The sequence below is a fragment of the Jaculus jaculus genome, chromosome 5 (genome assembly GCF_020740685.1).
Source record: "Jaculus jaculus isolate mJacJac1 chromosome 5, mJacJac1.mat.Y.cur, whole genome shotgun sequence".
Taxonomy (NCBI): Eukaryota; Metazoa; Chordata; class Mammalia; order Rodentia; family Dipodidae; genus Jaculus; species Jaculus jaculus.
In genome coordinates, this window is record NC_059106.1 from 165,892,895 (window position 1) to 165,913,333 (window position 20,439).

The window sequence follows — 20,439 nt, forward strand, 5'->3', positions numbered from 1 at the left end:
TGCTGCATTATTGGGGCTCCCTTCTTGCTGCCCTTCCTCATCTGTCCCTGGTCAGAGCTCCAGCACCTCCCTTTCCACCCTCCTGAATGTCCACTAAGTTCCCCAGTTCTGTCCAGGGGGAGGGGTTGCCAGTAAACACTGCATACAGAAGGTGCTGGACTCTGCCTTCCTCATCTTGGGGAGGCACTATCAGGACCAGGACTTGGAGCGTACAGCTTCGGGTAAAAACACACTTTACAAACCCAGAGAAAGGCTGTTTTCTCAGCCTTCTGTCAGGGACAGACAATATCCATACAGCCAAAAGCACTTCTGGGCATGTGTGTGAGGAGAGAGAAACAGGAGGTAGAGGCTTTGGGCATCTTCCAGGTGAGGTGCGGGGGCCGCTCTGGGCTCCTCCGCTCATTCACTCATCAAACTGACCCACCCCAAAGCCTGGCGCTGTCTTGTCCCAAGCCCTGGGTGTGTAGCCCATGGGGAACTGCTTCTCTCTCCTCATCTGAGTCACCCTGAGGCTGGATGAAATACTGAGGGACTGGGAAAGAACAGAATGGAGATTGAAACCCAGGTCGGACCTCAAAGTCCCTGCTTTCTGACTTTGTCCAGCTGTTGTCAGGGCGCAAGCGCACCGAGAATGGCTGAGCGAATGTCAGGTGCAGGGTGGTGTAGCGGCTGCTGCCTCAGCCCCCCATCCTGCTGCCAAACAGATGGCCAGGATGAGAGACTGGCCTGCTCCTTGCTTGTCCCTTGCTCCTCAGAAGCTAACCTGGAGGCTGCCCTTCTTGTCTGTTTCAGGGGAGAGGAGCCACCCTGCTCTTACAGGTCTGAGCTTCCCCGGGATAACATGTGAGAGCCAGCTCAGGCAGGGGACACTGGTGAACCGCATGCACGTGTGTGTCAGTGTACATACACACATACACACACACACACATACGTACAGACCTGCTTCAGGCACATGTCTGACAGTGCCATGTTCATATCAGCTACCAAGTCCTTCCTTAATTCAGCCTTTCACTCCGAGCAGGAAAGAAAACATTCCCTCGGCCCATGCCTGTGGTGCTGGGTGGTCGAGATCTGATTGAAACCCTTCGAGGCTCTTGTCAAAGGCCAGCTAAATTAGAATGTGACGGAAAGTCAAACAGGGACCCAGCCGGGCAGAGGGAGGTGCAGGATGTGTGACTATGAAGTTAGACACGCTTAAGAAATAAGGATTGCTAATAAAATATTTCATATAAAATTTTTATGTGCATTCGATGTCAAATGTTCCAAGTGATTTGTTGGCATTTTGCTGAGCCAGATCGATGTTCCTGTTGGGCCCACCTGGGGAGAGGAGTTCTGATTTGTTAAGGGGTCTGCCCGCTGCGCAGCCAGCCTGCTCTCCCCAGCGCTTGCAGGTTTTAATGTTGGGTTCATGTGACTCCCCATCTCACGGAGGGCCACTTGAGGGTCAGAGCGATTTGAGTGTTCAGGCCACTGCCCCAGAGCCCTTAGAGCCACAGCCAAGCCAGCCCCACCCCTCCTCTCCACCATGACAAATAGGCTGTGGGACAGCTCCAGCAGAGGGTACCCAGCTCCTGGCTCCACAGGACAAACAGCTGCTAGCAGGGCTGGCAGCCCTCATGCCAATGTGAGCAGGGTCTCCACAGAGGGCATCCACTCTGCGGCAGCTCCTGAATCCCAAACTTGGCCAGGCGACAGCTGAAGTGATCAACGTCAAAGGGCACCGGTGGCCTAGGGCTGCGCTTTCAAATTGTACCCAACTCCCACCTCTAGGACACGGAGCAGAGAACCAGCCAGTGCAAGTGACAGATGGCAAGTGCCGGGGGCCCCCCGCAGTCTCCTGTGATGTGGGGAGCAGGGTGGCAGGCGGGCAGGGTGAGGGGTGCACAAAGCTCGACTCTCTCCTTTCTCACTGCCTTGCTAGCCACCTGCCTTGCGGGGTCCTCATTATATTATAGCGGTGACCCTTGCGGGCTGCCGTTGAGGGGGTTCCTCTGCATTGACCCCTCTGCAAAGACAGGGCTTCCAATGACCATGTTCAGGTGACCTTTCTTTGGGAATCTCTCTGGGTCCAGAGTCAGGGAAGAAATAGGGGCCCTGTGCCCCAGTGCAGTCTAGAAGCTCAGTTTAGCCCAAACATTGAGTTCCTCCCCGCCCCCTGCTTATCTAAGTGGGATGCAGCTAAGACCCTCCTGGGACATTGAAATCTGAATTCTGCAGGTCCCTATGACAAAATGTAATTAATAATAAATTATAATTAATAAGTAATAATAAATTAGGCACATTAAGAAATTCTAGCAATGAAAGCTACTGATACTACACTATCACAGCAGTATGCTGTGAGAAAGGTTAGGGAAGGTTCTCTTTCCCTCTCAATATATTTTTAGTATTTTCTGACCGCATGTGACTGTGGATAACTGAAACCGGGGGCAGCGAAACCTCAGATAAGGGAGGACCAAGTTACCTAAAGTCCTGTGAGGAAGCGCCACATGCGCTTCTGCTGCTCTGTGAGCCCGAGCTGCGTGGTGGCCGTTCCAAGTCCTTTCCCTGCTGGCCTCCATCTTGGAACAGACGAGAGCCTTGATTCGGCTCAGCTCTCTGTGGTCTCTGAATGCCAACCAGAACTCTTCCTCTAATTTTCAGTAGCTTCCCAGTAGGCTTGAGGCCAGCGAGTGAGGCTTGCACACATGATTCTGGAAGCAGGACCAGGGTGGCTGAGGCCTCGACGTCCTCAGAACAGTCCCCTGGCTTCAAAGAGGGCCACCCGCCCTAGCACGTGGGCTGCCCCATCCTGGCCAGGGGAAGGGTTATCCTGAGTGGACGCAGCCTCGGGCTCCTCACTGACCCCCGAGAAGTGAGAGTAAGGGAAGCAGGAAAGTGCCCCTATTTGTCACAACAGTAGGGCCACTCGAAGACCACAGCCTGCTCCCCAGGGGCTCCTGGGTCAGGCTGGGCTACTCTTTGGGGTTCATCCGTGGCCGGGGGTTAAAAGCAAAAAGCATGCCCATCACCTCTGCCTTTCAGGTCCACATCAAGGACACATAATGGGCGCAGGACTTTTCTGCTCTGAGATCTTGAGTGAGGTGTGACCCCCTAGCGTGCCCAGAACAGCAACGTTCAGCCAGGTCCTCACGGCCCTGTCTCTGTCATGGTGACCAGCCTCTTCCATGAGTCAGCTCGGGAGCAGAATCTGTAGTCGCCTGGGCCTGTACCTTGGTGTGGCTTGAGCTGTGATGTTTACCTTGTGACCACTGACTTGTGGGGCGTGTGCCCTGGAACCCTGCAAGCCTGTGTGACCCTCTCCACAACGGGACGAGCAGGAGGAGGGGCAGAGGTGCTCTCCCTAGCCAGGGAGTAGCAAGCAGTGTGACTGACGGGGGTGACGGGGCACTTGCTGTGGCAGCCAGTGTGGCACTCAGTGTTCCCGTCAGCTCCAAACCTTCCTCCTAGCAGAGCCCAGCACGTACGCCAGACTTTGCCCAGCAGGAGTGTGCCATAGCTCGGGCCACAGAACTCTACCATCTCTGGGCATGACCAGCAGTCTCCCCTTTGAGTGTATCGACTTCTGTTGGGTTTGGAATGCATCCGGCCCAGAAAGGAAACACCCGGAAGTCTCTCTGCAGACCCCGGGATGCCCCGCGATCCAAATCGCACCACGGCTTGACTTTTCTGAAAAGCTATTTTAGTGACACATTTGGTTTTAGACCTTGGCATTTTGTATGCTTGTCCACTGGGTGCTCTGGGGAAGGTCATGGACTGCCTGAGCTTAATCGTAAGTACCTCAGTGGTGAGTCTCTAGCTGGTTTTGCTTAAAAGGGAGTAAAATGTTCTGTCACCCAAATTGCTTAGACCATAAACCTTTTACAGTCCTGTGCCCCCTCCTCCGGACAAGGAATAATCGGTGTTTCAGTGTAACACAATGTGCCAGAGGTTGCTAATGACGTCACGCCTGTGGGTAGATGGGTGCCACTCCTGACCACAGCCGAGTCTGTTGCAAGGAGCCCATTGTGAATCGTCTCATTTTCATTGTTACACTTTGGTGGATGAGGGAGTATTTAAGTTTCCCCCTTTGGTTTTTACTCTTTCAAAGCAAAAGTCAATGCAAGTAACTTTGTAGCCAGCATGTAAGTACGCCGCCAATGTCTGTCTCATTTCCAGTTCCTTTCTTTATACTACCATATGGAGAACTTTACATGGATCTAGCCTTACTAGCTTGGGAAACCATGTTGCTGCATGCCACGGGAGGTTTGCCCTGTTGAATGGGACACCTACATACACATGTGCAGACATGTACAGATATGTATGTATGTATGTATCCAAAAGGTACAGTGCTGGGCTGGATCCACCTCCCCATTGGCAGAGTCCTTGCCCATGCCAACGTACAAGGCCCTGGCTTGGATCTCTAGCACTGTGCAAACCAGGCATGGTGACGCTCATCTGTGACCCATCCTGGAACTCGGGAGGTGGAGACGGGAAGATCGGAAGTTCAAAGTCATCCTCAGCTACAGTTTGAGGATAGCCTGGGATACGTGGGACTCTGTCTCAGAAATAAATATGAATAGATAAATAAATAATAGTGGCACTTTGGGGCACTTGTTTCCTTAGCTGTGTCCCCGTGACCCCAGACCAGTGACGTTGAACAGGACCGGAGCTCTCTGACGACCCCCAGCAGCCCCTGGGCGTGCCCTGAACATGTCAGGAGCTCTCTCTCTCTCCTTCCATCTGTATATACATTTTATTTTTACAGACTCGAATTTTGTTTCTGAAATGACATGTCACTTGGGAAAATGTGACCGAAATCAAATAAAGCATTGTTATTTTCAGTTTTTTGTTCTCTCTCTCCTTCCTTTCTGCTTTCAAATACCTCAGCTCTCAGGCCTAGAGGGTGGAGGGTGGCACCCCTAGGGTGTGGTGTCTCGTCATAGGCCTGTCCTTTAGGTGGTACAGTGGAATCACAAGGGGGAGCTGGGCAGAACGCTGAGTGGGGAGGGGCGCCCCGGCCCCTCTGAGGCACCTGTGAGGTAGCAGTGCCCGGTGTCACCTCGTTCCTCAGCAGCTCAGCTTAACAGGCAGGACCACTGAGGCTCAGGGAGATCAGACAGCCCCCCTGAGGGCACCAAGCTGGTCCTAAGTGGAGGCAGAGTCCAGCCCCCAGCATCCAGGGGGAGTTAACGGTTCCCTCCGCATTGTCCCTCTCGTTTGCCTGGGGAGACTTGTACAGGTGCACACCACTGGGGAGTCCGTTGTGTCAGGGGAAATGGCTTGGGGCGCCAGCACTTCACCGAGGGTGGCACGAAATGTCAACACCTGTGGGGTCCTCAGGCTGTCAGTGTCCTCTGCGGGTCAGCCATGCATCCTGGTGTCGCTCTGGGGTGCGTGGCCCTGTTGAGGCATACTGTGTTAGCCCAGTGCATGGGCAGACAGGATGGAGCCACTCCCCTGGCACCACCGCAGGTGCCCTGTCACCAGCCGGAGACGAGCAGCTAGCTGGCTGCCCGCAGTGACGGCCTCCCCATGCCCTGCACCTCCTCTCTCCCTGACCCCCTCATCCCTCCTGCCGCAGGGTCCCTCCTGCCCTCTGGCCTTCCTCCCTCGTTACCCTCCCATTCCTCCTGGCTCAGTGTCCTTTCTCTCTACAGCTCCATCACCTCCTTCCCATCTCTCTTCCCATCTTCCCTTCCTCCCTGCCTCTCATCCATCTTCCCTGCTTGCCCTCCCGTCCCTCCTCCTCCCTTCTCCTGTCCCTTCTTCCTCCTTGCCCTCCCTCCCTCCATCTTCCCCGTCAGGATCCCTCTCTGTCCCTGTTGTACTTACCTGCTCATTGCTGGGACAAAACACCCAACACCAACGTGAGAGGAAAGGATTTATCTTGGCTTATAGTCTTGAGGGGAAGCTTCATGATGGAGGGGAAAGCACAGCAGGAACAGAGACTGTCACCTCTGTCACAGAAGGTGGAAAACAGCAGCAAGACAGCGAACCAAGCTCTGGCAAGGGGGAACTGGTTAATACATCCAAAGTCCTGCTCCCAATGGCACACCTCCTCCAGCAAGGCTCCACCTCCCAAACTGCCACCAGCCGGGGACCAAGCATTTAAAGCACACGAGGTTATAAAGGACACCTGATTCAAACCAACACACTTCCCCACTTCTTTCAAGATACCTTTATTATCTCACACTGTCAAATACTCCACATGCCTGGTATAACAATGCAAACACTGACCCATGCCCTCACCATCTTTGAGACCACCAGCATTGACAGCAGAATCCAGTTGGTTCACCTCCCCTTGCCACACTCCGGGAGAGGTGCCCCCTGCCCTCCAGGTGGCCTTTCTTCACCTGCACAGAGATGCAACCTGTACTTCAGACCAGAAGATGCCATGTCCCCATTTCAACAGCTATGTGGCACATTATCATTGGAATGTTCCAGAACCTAGGCAGCCGTTTCCCTTCGGGTGGCCACTGCTCTGGTTCCTTGGGATAATCAGCCTATAGCAAATGTCCTTATACTTAAATAATTACAGCATACAGCTCAAGCCACAGAAGCCTTTCTGGAAAAACCAAGGGGAGGAAAACCCATCCTCTAAGCAGGTGTGAGGAGAGAGGGGCCAGCAGGCAGGGGCCAGCCCCCTGTGCTTCACTCTCTCTGTGGAGCCTCATCTCCCACCTACAGAGGACACCCCGCCTCTCACCTGTGGCTCTAGTTACCCTACAGGTGAGTTGTCCTCAGAACTGGAAGTGTGTGGAAAATCGAACTCATCTTTCCTAAGAGCATTCAAGAAGCTGGGCTCTTTGGAGCAAGGAGTCCACTGACTTTTGCCTCCATGGCCACGGAGGTACTGCCAACAAGAGTGGGTGCAGCCTCACCCGAGGGTGTTAATCTTCCCTGTTATCAGTTACTTGTTGCTGTGGCCCGACAGGAGGCAGGTTAAGGAAGGGAAGGGGGTTCTTCAGGAGGGGAGACAGGCCTCTCATGGCAGGGGATGGCATGGCGGCCAGAGCAGAAAGCTGACTGGTGACATCACATCTGCAGACATGAAGGGAAAGCAAGCAGCAGTGATTCCAGGCTATGAACCCTCAACACCCACCCCCCACCCCCGTGACCCACTTCCTCCACAAGCCTCCACCTCCTGTAGGTTCCACCACCTTCCCAAGGAGCACCACCAGCTGGAGACAACGGGTTCAGATACTTGCGCCTATGGGGGGCATCTCACATTCAAAGCACAGCATTCACTGACATCACATGACTGAGCAGAACCAGATCTCACTCTACTGACAGGACAGGTAAGGCCGTGGCAGAGCTATGCTCTCGAAGCATCTGCCCAAGTCCCTCCCCCAGTTTCCTTCCTTTTCTCATGGCCCTGGGCTAGCAGCCGATGCTCTACCCTGGCCTGTGCTCCATACCCCAGCGCAGCCCCCGCAGGGCAGGGAGTGACTAGTAGCGTGGCCACATGTTAGCTCTGTGGTTTCCTCTCATTTTCTCCTCCGTGTCATAGCCCGATGCCAGACTTGAGGACAGGAGTCTTACAAAGAGAATGGAATCTCTCCATAAGACAGCCCGCCCCTTTGGGTCATTGGGGCCAGGGTGGGAAAAATCCACAGAGCAGCGAAGGAGCATGAGTGGGCGTCCAAGGGCGCCCTCTAGTGGAGCACCAGAGCTGCACACCGCGGGGCTAGGACTGAGCACCAAGAAGCAGGTTGGGGCGAGGGACAGTATTAGAGCGGCTGCTCTGCAGGGTGGCAGCGGGGAACTCAGGAGGTTGGGTGTCTTCATTATAACTGGAAGATGGGGCAGGAAGTGAGCCCAGGGTCCATCCATGAGGAGCAGCAGCGGTCACTCATTGCAGCCGGCAGAGGGCAGTATGAGCTACGTCGTGGTCTGGACAGTGAGGTGGGCTCTGGCCAGCCTTTATCCTGACTAGGTATGCTGTTTTCAGGAACTCTCCAGTGAGAATGCTCCGGTTCACCCCTCCCCTTAGTGCTGTGGAGCCGCCTTCCAGATCCTGAGTACACCACACTCGCACACCAAGAGGAATGGGAGAAGCATCCCACGGTCCCATGGTCTGAGAGAGACAGAGATGAGCAGGCACTGGAAGCCGAGGTTCCAGTCCTACTGTGCCAGGCCTCAGGCAGCACCCCCCATGTCTTTACCCACATAGACAGCAGCAGCCCCTGGACTTGACTGGGGACCAGGAAGGGACTGGATTTATGTGTGTGTGTATATGTGCATTCACGTATATTCAGGTGTACCTGTGTGTACATGTGTGTGTGCATTCATGTGTGTTCAGGTGCATGTGTGTGTACATGTGGGTGTTCAGGTGCATAGGTGTGTGTTCATGCATATTTAGGTGTATCTGTGTGTACATGTGTGCATGTGTTCATGCGTGTGCAGGTGCACATGTGTGTGAGCTCATGCATATTTAGGTGTACCTGTGTGTACATGTGTGTGTGTGTGTTCATGTGTGTTCAGGTGTACCCATGTGTACATGTGTGTGGAAGCCAGAGGACATCAGGCGTGTGCCACCATGCCTGGCTTTTTAAAAATGTGGGTCCTGGGGATCAAACCCAAACATCCTCAGCCCTAGATTTGACTTTCTTCTATGAGTGTCAGACAGGAAAATGTCTAGTGATGATTAATTAAAAAAAAGACTTAAAAATTAGAGTGAGCAGTTTGTAAGCATGAAATTCTTATCTGGTACAGACACAAGAAGCCCCCTGGGGATTTGCCTTGCATTTTATTCATGTGTGCAAAGACACAATTGTGAGAGATGCCAGAATGGTTTGGGTATGTTTTGCCCCCAAAGTCAGCAAAATCTGACCTTCCCGATGTGCGTGAGGACACAGGACCAGAGCCTGCTCCACGTGGCCCCGAGGGCAGCACTGTTCAGAGGCCCCGCTCTGGGGCTCCCAGCCTGTCCCAGCCTGTCCCAGCACGTCACTTTACAGCAGGCTCAGGGTTGCTGACTGCTGAGGGGACATCTGTAACCACATTCTCATCTTCTCTAGGAAATCCTCAACTTGCAAGCATAGCACTAAATGACACTAAATGGGACAATTGAGACGCCCTCTACTCCGCTGGGACTTAAAAGGCCCAGCTCCCTTCTTTCCCTTAAAGCAGGGACTACAGTGAGGTGGACATGCACCTGTGTGCCCGCACATATACAGCCGCGCACACACACACACACACACACACACACACACACACACACACGAACATACACACACAGAGCCACACATGCAAATACACACAGAGAGACACACAAAAAAAATAAAAACATATTGTTGGGCTGGAGAGATGACTTAACAGTTAAGGCGTTTGCCTGCGAAGCCTAAGGACCCAGGTTCAATTCCCCAGAACCCATGTGAGCCAGATGCACATGGTGGTGCATGCATCTGGAGTTCATTTGCAATGACTAGAGGCCCTGGCATGCCCATTTTCTCTCTCTCTCTCTTTCTCTCTCTCTCTCTCTGTCATAAATAAATTAAAATAAAATATAAAAGTAGCTTTTAAAATAGAAATACACATTGCTGCTTCTCTTGATATCTGGGTCTTGGGTAACCCCTTGCGTTTTCTGCAACATGCCCCTGGCCCGAGCACCAGCATTCCTGCTCTTTTCCCAGCAGCCTCCTTTCTTCCTGCTGGAATCGGCAGGGCTTGCGGAAAGAGCGCTTGCACATCAGTCCTGCCCTCTGCTGCCCTGGTCTACTGGAGCTTCCGATCACAGCCCAGGCACTCCATGGCTCTGGTCTTTTGGGCTCAGAGCCCTGAGGGGACAAATTAGCTCCCCTGTTTGCTTGGCTGGGGGGGGGGGGGTTCATGCAGGCTCTAGAAATAGCCTGGAGCCTGGCTCAACACCCCAGTCCAGCTGTAGGGCCAGAGCCTCTAGGTTCAAGTAGCTCCCATCCTCTTGGAAGTCCTGGCTCCTTGTGGCCCCTTTCCTTTCACACTGTCTGCCTACGTAGAGTACAGGATCCTGAGGAGCGGGCTCCATCTGCCCAACTGTCTGGATGAATGGACCCCAATGCAGATACTCTGATTCAACCACCAAGGTTCTAGGATGTTCTGAAAACAGCTACAGCAGTTGGCTGGACACAGCCACAGCTTGAGCCTTTAATGAAGTCACTGGACTAGAGGGTGTCTTAGTTCATCTGCAGTCTGCAGTTATAGAAAACTACTCTCAGGGCTGGAGAGATGGCATAATGGTTAAGGAGCTTGCTTGCAAATCTAAAGGACCCAGGTTCGATTCCCCAGGACCCACGTAAGCCAGAGGCACAGGGTGGTGCATGCATCTGGAGTGTGTTTGCCATAGCTAGAGGCCCTAGTGCGCCTATTCTCTCTCTTTCTTTCTTTCTCTCTCTCTCTCTCAAGTAAATAAATAAAAATAAAAGCCGGGCGTAGTGGCGCACGCCTTTAATCCCAGCACTCGCGAGGCAGAGGTAGGAGGATTGCCATGAGTTCAAGGCCACCCTGAGACTCCATAGTGAATTCCAGGTCAGCCTGGGCTAGAGCGAGACCCTTCCTCGAAAAACCAAAATAAATAAATAAAAATAAAATATTTTTTTAAAAAAGAAAAATACCCTCGACTGGTACTTCATAAACAGCAGGAATTTTTCTCAGTTCTGGAGGCCGGATGTCCCAGATCGAGGCACTGGAGAACTCTCTGTTTGCTGAAGGCTGCTCTCTAGTCCGACACGGCACCCTGTCCTGGTGTCCTCTGGGGCAGTAGATGGGGGAACAGTAAGGGGCTCATTTACAAGGGTGGAGCCATTATGACCTCACCACTGCCCAGCCCCACCTGTGACACTATGCTGGGTGTGATGATTCACTCTGAGTTTTGTACCACAGCAGGGCGCCTGACTGTCCCAGTCAGAAACCCCTTGATCAGGGAGCAAACAATGGGAGCCTGCTTGGCCCTACAGAGACTTCAGAGCGGGGCTGTCCCCATTCATGGACAATTCTTCTGAGGGAGGAGAAGCCCAGAGGGGGGACACTTGAGCTTGGGAGCAAGGTTCAATTTGGTTTCTGACATTGACCTTGGGGTCGCCCAAGAGCTCATAAAAATGCTCACAAAGCCATTCGTGCAGGGCCATGGAAAGCCAGTGGTTGGTTTAGAAGCCGCCTCAGTGGGGAGGGAAGGCAGCTTCCAGTGTGTTTGTGATCTGGGCCACCAAGTGACCAGGTGGACCTTATCACAGTGAACTGAAATTCCTACAAAAGCACCATATCTGCTGCACCTGCTTCCAGCAAGGCTGAATGGACTGATAAAACTCCTGTGGTCACAGAGAGATAGAGTGTTGCAAGACTAAAGCCTGATTTCCTTGGCCCCTCAATAGCCATTTATTGCCCACCAATGTGTATGACCTAATCCCCACTATCAGTTGATCGGGTGTAATCCTTTTTGGAATGTACTGACAGACCCCCAGCTTCCACCAACGCAAGGGCTAAGAATGTCACCAGACAGCATCTGAGGCGTATGGTGGATTTCCCCACTTGGCTATAACCCACCTACCTGATGCTCAGCCAATGTACTTGAAAAGTGCTTTGATTGATGACTTTCTTCTGTCCTATAACTATAAAACCTTCACGAAACTGTTAACATGTTGGAACAGGGAATTTGGGGTAGCCTAACTCTGTGTCCCAGGGCCATGGTCACTTGTATTTGGCTGCAGAATAAACTATCTCTCATCCCCTTTGAGGCGAGAGCCTCGTCTTTTGCATCAGTGTCACAGTGTTCATGAGGTGTGGCAGCTGCTGAGACGGCCCCTGGGCTTCAGGCCCCATACTCAGGGAAAGAGCTGCAGGAGCCTCAGGCTTCTGAGTGTCACCAGCAGGACCAGGCTTGGGTATTTTCCTTCCAGGGTGAGTGGCACCCTATTCTTGCTGGGGATGAGCTTCCTAGAGCTATGAGACTGTCTCAGCCATTTTGAAGCCTGGTCTGGAAACCCTGGAGCAAGAATTCCTGGTCTCGCTCTGGCCCAGGCTGACCTGAAACTCACTATGTCGTCTCAGGCTGGCCTTGAACTCTTGGTGATTCTTCTACCTCTGCCTCCCCAGTGCTGGGATTGCATGCGCCACCACGCCTGGCTCTGCTCTGACTTCTTATTCTTCCCTAATTCTGTTTTTCCACTAACAACCTGGGCCCCTACGGGGAGGCAGGTCTTTCCTAGATTTAATCCTAACATTGTGGTTAGTCAATTTCAGTCCCCAGAACGTGGCATCACCGCTAGCCTCTTCCTGAGACGGCCTCTAGTCCAGACCAGTCAGCTGTCTCTATGGCTTACCTGAGCTGGAAGTTGGGCCCACCATCAAAAGGTTATAAATACCTTATGGGCGTGGAGGGCAAGCTCTGTGGGCTGCCTGGCCGCTTATGAACCTCCAGCTTCTGGCGAGTTTCCCATGGCCCCTACTCTGACGTGGACGCTCTGCTTCTCCTGCCCTCCACATGTAGGAGCCTTGTATTTTCTTTTCTTTCCTCTCTAACTTTTTTCCCACTGTTTTCCCATACTCACCACACACGGGTTCTCAGAGCACGTGGGTGTATTCATTTTCTTTGCCTTGGTTCTATTCTTACCCCAGTAAATATAATAACTTGATAATTATCCTTCTCGGTTTGGTTTTGCCCGATTCTTTGGTTAAATGCAAATGTGAACCCAGGGTTTGGGGGTGGGTTCAGGGACTTTCCTGAACCCCTAACACCCTGTTTCAGCCCTGCCCTGGGTGTCCAATTCTGGGCTCCATCCAGATGGAAGTGGGGAGTCACCAAGAAGAGATCAGGGTTCAGAACTGGCAAGAGGAGCCAGATGACATGCTGGTGGCTGCCTCTCCCAGGGCTGGGGTGTGAGGAGATTGGCAGCTGGAGGATGGGCACCTCACTGGGCCCCTGGGTGGAGACTCACTCCCTACGCTTGGGTGGAGCACGCATCAGCATAGTATGTTGTATGGCTGAAGCTGGGCACAGATGAAGAAAGCAGGTGTGTCCAGCTCACAGTTCTGGGGGTCCAAAAACATGGGGCCACCACCTGCTCACTCTGGTGGAGACCATGGCAAAGGGCACCACAGTGATGAGAGCGCAGACAGCGTCACCGGTGAGACAGGAAGCAGAGGGCGCAGGGGTGAGACACGCTCTGGTGTGTCAGCTCACCCATGTGGGAACAGACTCGCTTCTCGAGGCTAGGACTAACCCCTTCTAAGCTCAAGTCCCTCACTGATTTGCTTACCTCTCACTAGACCCTCGTCTCTTTTTTAAAAAAGATTTTATTTTTATTTCTTAGAGTCAAAGAGAGAGAGAGAGAGAATGGGTGCACCAGGGCTTCTAGCCACTACAAAAGCACTCCAGATGCATGCACCACCATGTGCCTCTGGCTTACCTTGGGACTTGGAGAATTGAGCCTAGGTCCTTAGGCTTCACAGGCATGTGCCTTAACTGCTAAGCCATCTCTCCAGGCCTAGACCGCCATCTCTTAAAGGTCCCACCACCTCTCTGCATCACCACCCTGGAGGTCAAACTTGCCAAACGTGAACCCCTGAGGCTGCACTGGAGCTAACACAGCAGTGCCAGCTGAAAGGGCATCTCAGCCTCACAGGACCAGTTGTTATAGCTCTTTCCTTCTGGGGGAGGGGGAGGGAGGCCTAGCACTCAGGGACATTTTGAGGTTCAGGAATCGCAGAAAGGCAGATGATTCACAAGGCCCTCTCCCAAGTTGTGCATAGTGGTGACGATTTCTAGAGAACGGAGACTCCAGAGGATCCTGAAGGTTGTGCGAAATGCTCCAGGGATGTAGCTTTGGCGACTCCTCACCCACACTGGGGAGCACTTTTCCATGGCACAGCTGCCCATCACTGTGCCCCTCTCAGTAGCCCCTTATCCATGGCGCTGTGAGAAACCCTGTGGTGGTTTGAATGGACAATGTCCCCCATAGCCTCATGTGCTTTGAATACTGGTCCCCAGCTGGTGACAATGTGGGGATGTGGGGATGCAGTGAGGCCTTAGGGAGGCACCTCACTGGGGGCGGACCTTAAGCCTTGTTACCCAGCTACTTCCTTCCTGCTGCTGTGGAGATATGATGCCCAGTCTCTGCTCCTGTCATGACGAAACTTCTCAAATCTATTAAGTTGACATAAACACTTTGTTTCCATCATGCTTATTTTGGTCCGGTGTTTTGTCCTAGCAATGAAAAAGTGATTGCTACAAACTACAACAAACTCATAGACCTGAAGTTTAAAAGGATTTTTTAAACTTGCATGTGGAATGGTGTTCTTACCTTACAGAGGACGTACCTTGCCTGCCCTGTCATGCGGGCACCTGGCCTGAGAGTGACAGTGTGTCACAGCAACTCAGAATTGTTCCCTGGGGACACCTGGGACACCCCCTCCTGCGAACCCGCACCAGCCTCCACCCTTCCCACCCCACAGAGCGATGCAACAGAAACACCAGAGCAGAGAGGTCTCCACAGAATAGCTCATGCTGGGCGTGGGACGTTTATTCTCCAAGTCATTGGGCCCTTACATGGGTTTCCAGCAGATGCGCCTCCAGGAGCGGAGAGGGACGAGCAGACGTGAGCGCCGCCCTCAGCCACCGTCGCTGGAAGGTGCCCAGATGGTGGATCCCCCTTCCCAGATCCAGGGCACCTTCAAAACGTGCATTCTGGGAAGGAAGCAAGGGGCTAAGGTGAGCAGTGTCATCCCTACCCAACAGTGCCAGGCTTCTCTAGGTGAGGGCGAGCTCCAAGGTCAGTAGCTGCCGGCTCTCTGCCTCGAGTCACAGGGAAATGGTGAGTCCATACAGCCACGGAGAGCAACTCTATACCCCACTGGAGTAGTTAAATGAGATCACGGGACTCGGGTGGTTTTGGCAGATGGTGAGGTGAGACTTGCGTGTGGTCCCTGGAGGAAGACTGGGTGTGTGTGGGAAGCTAGTGATGGGGCAATGGCCAGATCATTCTACTGGTCCCAGCCGCTTCCAAGCCTCCTTCCTGGCCCACTGAAGGAAGGTGGCATGCATGGGGTGGGTCTCCATCCCTGGAACAGAGCAGCCACAGCAAAGTCTCCTTGTTACCCAGGTCAAAGGACACAGCTGGCTCTTTTGCATGCCAAGTCAGGAAGGCGCCTTACACAGACACCTCCTTCTTAGAAGGTGAGCTAGACATTGGACATCAAATGGCTCACAGCGGACGGCTACACCCAAGATATGGTGGGATCGGGCCCTGGGTGGAGCCGAGATGGACAAGCCGCCTATGTCCCCAGCCACCTGCTGTTTATACAGCCACTGGGCTCCACCCTAGAAAGGATTTTTTTTCCCTGGGGTTCTCACCCTGTACCCCTGCTCCACCCAAAGAAGAGGTAGAAGATGCAAGGTAGGGTGGAGGGGTGTAAGAAGGCCACCTGGCTACCATGTGCTGTGAGCATGTCCTGGATGACAAGGGACTCTGGCTCAGCTGAGTCCTCGCAGCTACATGATCTCGTTTGCCCTCTCGGATAGCTTCACACAACCTCTCTCCACACATGGCCTAGCTCAGAACACCTTTCTATAGCCATTGTATTTATATTTGCAAAAAGGAATGGAGAAGGGCAGTCACTGGCCACTAGCTCCCCTGGACGAAAGGCCCCTGATGTGAACTCTTCCCTGCAGGCCGTCCAACCAGGAGCCCTGATGGTGCTGGCTGTCCTGTTGGGACCCAAAACGCACGTGGCATCTTGGGGAGTTCAGGTGTCCTCCCCCAGCCCAGGAAGAGCAGGATGCCTCCAGATGACATATGCCATGGCGCCGCTCACTGGTCTTACCTGTCTCCTGCAGGGGTTTGAAGCACCAGGGCACCTGGGGGATGCTGGAGTCGAAGCAGCAGCCCCGGTTGTTGCACTGCTCAGGGGTGACCTTGGGGTAGCCACAGTCCACCCTGTCCTTGGCAGGGACCACACATTGGCTCGGGGCTGTCCAAATGACCAAACAAGAGCACGTCAACCCTCTAGAGCCTTAGCTTGGGGTTAGCTTCTTGGTTCATTGCGTGTGTGTTCACCCCTGCACCCCTGCTCCTCAGCTCCAAGATGGTGACGCCCCTTGCCTCTTGGGGGACCTGTGTCCCATGAGGATGTTTAAAGAGAAACCATTAACTGTGAACTGAAATTCACTGAAAAAGAGAGAGCCTTCAGACTGGCTAAGGGATTGGAGCTTTGAGCCAAACTCATCTCGGTTTATCTTTAGCCCCTTTCATGGCCACTTGTCTCATACCCTCTGAGCACCAGATGAAACCTTTGGAATGCGTTAGCTTAGCAAGCCTCTCTCTTCTACCAATCCCAGAGCCGGGAATGTCACCACATAGTATTTGAGACTATGGCAGAAATGTCCCTGCTTGGTATAACCCACCCGCCGCGTGTTCACACCCCTGTGTCTGGTAAATGCATCGACTTAGGATTGTGTTTATCTTTTATTCTGTGGCTGTGAAAGTCCATGTGTCCACTTCCCCATGAACACGGCGTTCAAGGTCACAGATCTGTGTTTCCTGGTCACGGTCATGCTTATTTGGCTCAAAATAAACCCTGTTTTTTTTTTTTTTCTTTCAGTTATTTTTTATTTTTTTATTTTTATTTTTTGGTGTTTTGAGGTAGGGTCTCACTCTAGCCCAGGCTGACCTGGAATTCACTATAGAGTCTCAGGGTAGCCTTGAACTCATGGTGATCCTCCTACCTCTGCCTCCCAAGTTCTGGGATTAAAGTTGTGTGCCACCACACCCAGAAAAATTATTTATTTATAAGAGAGAGAGGGAGAGAGAGAATGGCCTTGCCGGGGCCTCCACCACTGCAAATGAACTCCAGCTGCGTGCCCCACCTTGTGCATCTGGCTTACATGGGATCTGGAGAATCAAACCTGGGTCCTTAGGCTTTGCAGGCAAACACTTTAACAGCTAGGCCATCTCTCCAACCCTTTCTTTCGGTTTTTATGAGACAGGATCTCCTGTAGCTTAGGCTGGAACGCTCTGCAAACGCTGCTCCCTCTGCTGAGAGCTGGGTTCTGGATGGGTTTTGCTGACACCAGCCCTAGAAACCCAGCCATTTGCCCAGGTGCCTCTCAGTTGGCTCTTCTAGCCTGGTCAGGAAACAGGCCTGGGTACCCTCCAGCTGGCAGTGCCCTTAGGAATAGGAGTCTCCAGAACCTGAGAGAAGGCTCCTTGTCTTGATTCACAACAACAGCCCTCCCCCCCCCAAAAAAAACCCACTTTAAATGGAAAGGGCCCCTGGGAAGATATACCTGCTCTATGAAAAACTGGGATGGGTGCTATTTTAACATCCCTCTGCAGCTCCCCACCCACCCACGCAAAGTTTAGCTCGTCCGGCCCTATGACGTGAGCATCCTTTAGTCTCCAGCGTTCCTGTCAAGAGGGCTCCTAGGCTCCCCTACTGTGTGCAGCAAAGGTGCCCTCCTCCGCGCGCTGATTAGAACTTGTTTTGTGACTGGAATGCAGCTGATCAGGAGGGAACCAAATGATGCCCCTATAGGACAGTAGAAACCCCCACTTCAACTTCTCTTCATGGCTGTGGGGCTACAGTGCCTTCTTTGGGTACCCCAAACCTTGATATTGGAAGCCTGAGGAATCTTTGAAAACTTTGGCCTGACTGTGGCCCCAAGACACACTCATGCAACGGGTACACCAAGGAAAGCAGGATGTTGCAAGCTCCCCTCCCCCACCAACTCCGGTGACTCTCCCGGTGGCCCTGCCATGCTCGGTGATGGCCAGGCCACACGCCGGTGCTCTCGAGCTTGGCCACCTCTCCCCTGGTGCTGCAGCCAGCGGCCAGATGGTATCTCGGCTTGGATGAATTGCTCTGAAGCTATATATTTTTTTTCTTACCTGTCTCCCTTTTGTTCTAGAAATATGACACAATGATGCATAAATCTGGCCTGTAGGGCTGGGTGGATGGCTCAGTGCTTAAAGGCACTTGCTTGCAAAGCCAGCCAGCCCAGGTTTGATTCCCCAGTACCCACTTAAAGCAAGACGCACAAAATGGTGCATGCATCTGGAGTTTGTTTGCAGAGGCCAGTGGCCCTGGCATTGCTCCTTCTCTCTTGAGTATAAATATATCAACAGCACATATTTTAATATTTTTATTTATTCAGGAGAGAAAGAGGCAGACAGAGCAAGCAAGAATGGGCACACCAGGGCCTCTGGCCACTGCAAACTCCAGATGCATGCGCCGGTTTGTGCAGCTGGCTCTACATGGGTACTGGGGGATTGAACCTCGGTTGTTAGGCTTTGCAGGCAAGCCCTTTAACTGCTGAGCCATCTCTCCAGCCTGATGACTAATATTTTTCAAAACCTGTATGTTTAATCCAGAAATCTAGTGATGAAGGAAATGGGATGGAGAGTTGGCTCCTGAGTAGCCTAGGCTCAAAGTCTGTTTTCAATTCTAAATGGGAGGGTTGCCTTGAGTATGTTAATGTTCTGAGCTTCAGTTTCCTTGTCTATGAAATGGGTAGAAAGACCCTCTCTGTAAGGCAAGAAAGCATGTGCAGCTGCTGGGTGGTAGACAGTCCATGAGAAAGTTCCTTCAGCCTGGGTCTCTTGGGTCCCTCCTCCTGCTAGGAGGGCCCAGCCTTCAACCGGGGAAGGGGGGTTCCGAGCAATACTCACACAGGCCCACGTACTCCGCAGCAGCACTGGAGGACCAAGCGACCAGGACCAGCAGCATCAGGCAGAGCGCTCGGGTCTCCATGGCAATGAAGGTGCTTCTGAGATAGCCCCAAGAAGAAGGATGTGATGGGCTGCCAGGAGAGCCCTTTATAGCCCTGTGTTTGCCCAGCTCTGTGGACTATGTTTGCTCGGGGAGGGCTCCCCACCTGCTTCTTCCCTGCACAACCAGAAGACCTCTGTCCTAAAGGGAGGGGTCACTACAGCAGTTGCCAGCCCCCAGGCTGCTCTCCTCTGCCCAGATGCCAATCACAGTAAGAGTCTGGCCCAGAGGATGGGACAGGGGCTCTGTGTGGGGCTGCAGGACAGGGTCGCAGGCTCTGCTGGGGACATTAGTAGTGTAGTCTCAGCCACCCCGCTGGAAGACCCCTGCCAATACACAGGAGCTCCTGGGTTACTTAATCTGTGTCGCCTCCAACACCTGAAAACACACGTGACAGCTAGCCTTCAGGTTCTTGGGTCTCTCTTGTCATGCTTGGAAGCCAATCTTTTCCTTTGTCCTTTCCCCAGCAAAACCATTTTTATAATGAGATAACATTTAAATAACTGCATTTATTCAATGTATTTTAACAAAACCGTGATGCATTTGGCTTTTAAAATTGAATAATGTGGGGCTGGAGACATAGCTTAATGGTTAAAACATTTGCCTGCAAAGTATAAGAACCCAGGTTCGATTCCTCAGGACCAATGTGAGACTGATGCACAAGGTGGCACGTGTGTCTGGAGTTTGTTTGCAGAGGCTAGAAGTCTTAGCATGCCCATTCTTCCTCTCTCTTTCTCTCTCGCTATCTCTCAAATAAACAAATAACAATATTTTTAAGTTGAGACATGCAAAGACCCCTCCTGCCCAGAGTCTCATTCTCTCTGGTCTCTGGAGCTAAGGCATTTTACACATGTGGTAACAGACTCTTCTCCTTTGCCAAGATGGCCTTTCCTTTTATTTTCTGATCTATATCAGCCTCTCCGCATGAACAATAACAAGACTGGTTTCCAGAGGAAGAGACTGAGGTCCGACATTAAAGGTATGTGGCAAGGTTCTCTAGGAGTAGGGGCTGGCTCGATAGGACTCTCTGGGTCATGGCTGGCCATTAGCTCCCAGCCCTGCCTCCTGGGCAGTCTGCTGTTGGGGAGCAGGGACCACCATTTCTTCCCTGGAAGATTCAGTCCTAGGGCAACTGGGATGTGGCTAGTCCCATCGTCTGGAGTCTCCTTGTTTTCCTGTTTCAGGGTCTGTCACTTGAAAATCCCGGGAGCACATTTTGAACATAACCCCAGGAGATGATGGCTGCATCTGCCTGCTGGTTGAGCAGATGTGGGTTGAATGGGGCACCAGGAACCTCCCAAAGGGGGTGTCCACAGAACTGTCCTTCTCTGGGTGGCTGATGGGAACCGGGGATTGTGTATTAATGTCCATGGCAAGGCAGGCAGGCTGGCCTCAGTGCCTGTATGTAACTAGTGGAGACTGAGCCTGGATCACAAGCCAGACACTTAACCGGCAGATAAGGGGGGGGGTGCAGGGGGGAGCTTGTGGCCCCCGGCAGAATCCCTGACCTCAGTGCTCACAGACGGGACAGAAAGAGATCTTAAAGCGGGGAATCATGATGTGTGATATAAGAGCTAGTGGGAGAGATCTGACTGGGTCCTGAGGGGCGGGTGTGCGTTCACCGGGTGAGTGAGTGTCAGGGCTTTGCACACACAGCATTAGCTTGGCACTACTAACTCAGCACCCCCCAGAAATACAGAGTTAGTGTGGCACAGGAAGGGC

The 20,439-nt window shown here is 52.7% G+C and overlaps 1 protein-coding gene across 1 annotated transcript; it reads right to left on the reverse strand.

The window, feature by feature from the left end:
* Positions 1-2,728: 2,728 nt before the first annotated feature.
* On the reverse strand, positions 2,729-18,699 carry Tff3 (trefoil factor 3). The gene is made up of 3 exons (XM_045149211.1): positions 18,618-18,699; positions 15,775-15,921; positions 2,729-2,880 (listed from the first exon to the last, which is right to left on the reverse strand). Exons 1-3 carry the CDS (start codon positions 18,697-18,699, stop codon positions 2,729-2,731), a joined length of 381 nt encoding a protein of 126 aa, XP_045005146.1.
* Between the last annotated feature and the right edge of the window lie 1,740 nt (positions 18,700-20,439).

Coding starts and splice junctions, on each gene's coding strand:
- Tff3 (XM_045149211.1), bottom strand. CDS start 18,699: ATGGAGACCCGAGCGCTCTGCCTGATGCTGCTGGTCCTGGTCGCTTGG. Junction 15,922..18,617: donor TGCGGAGTACGTGGGCCTGT/GTGAGTATTGCT, acceptor TCATTTGGACAG/CCCCGAGCCAATGTGTGGTC. Junction 2,881..15,774: donor CAAACCCCTGCAGGAGACAG/GTAAGACCAGTG, acceptor TGTGACAAATAG/GGGCACTTTCCTGCTTCCCT.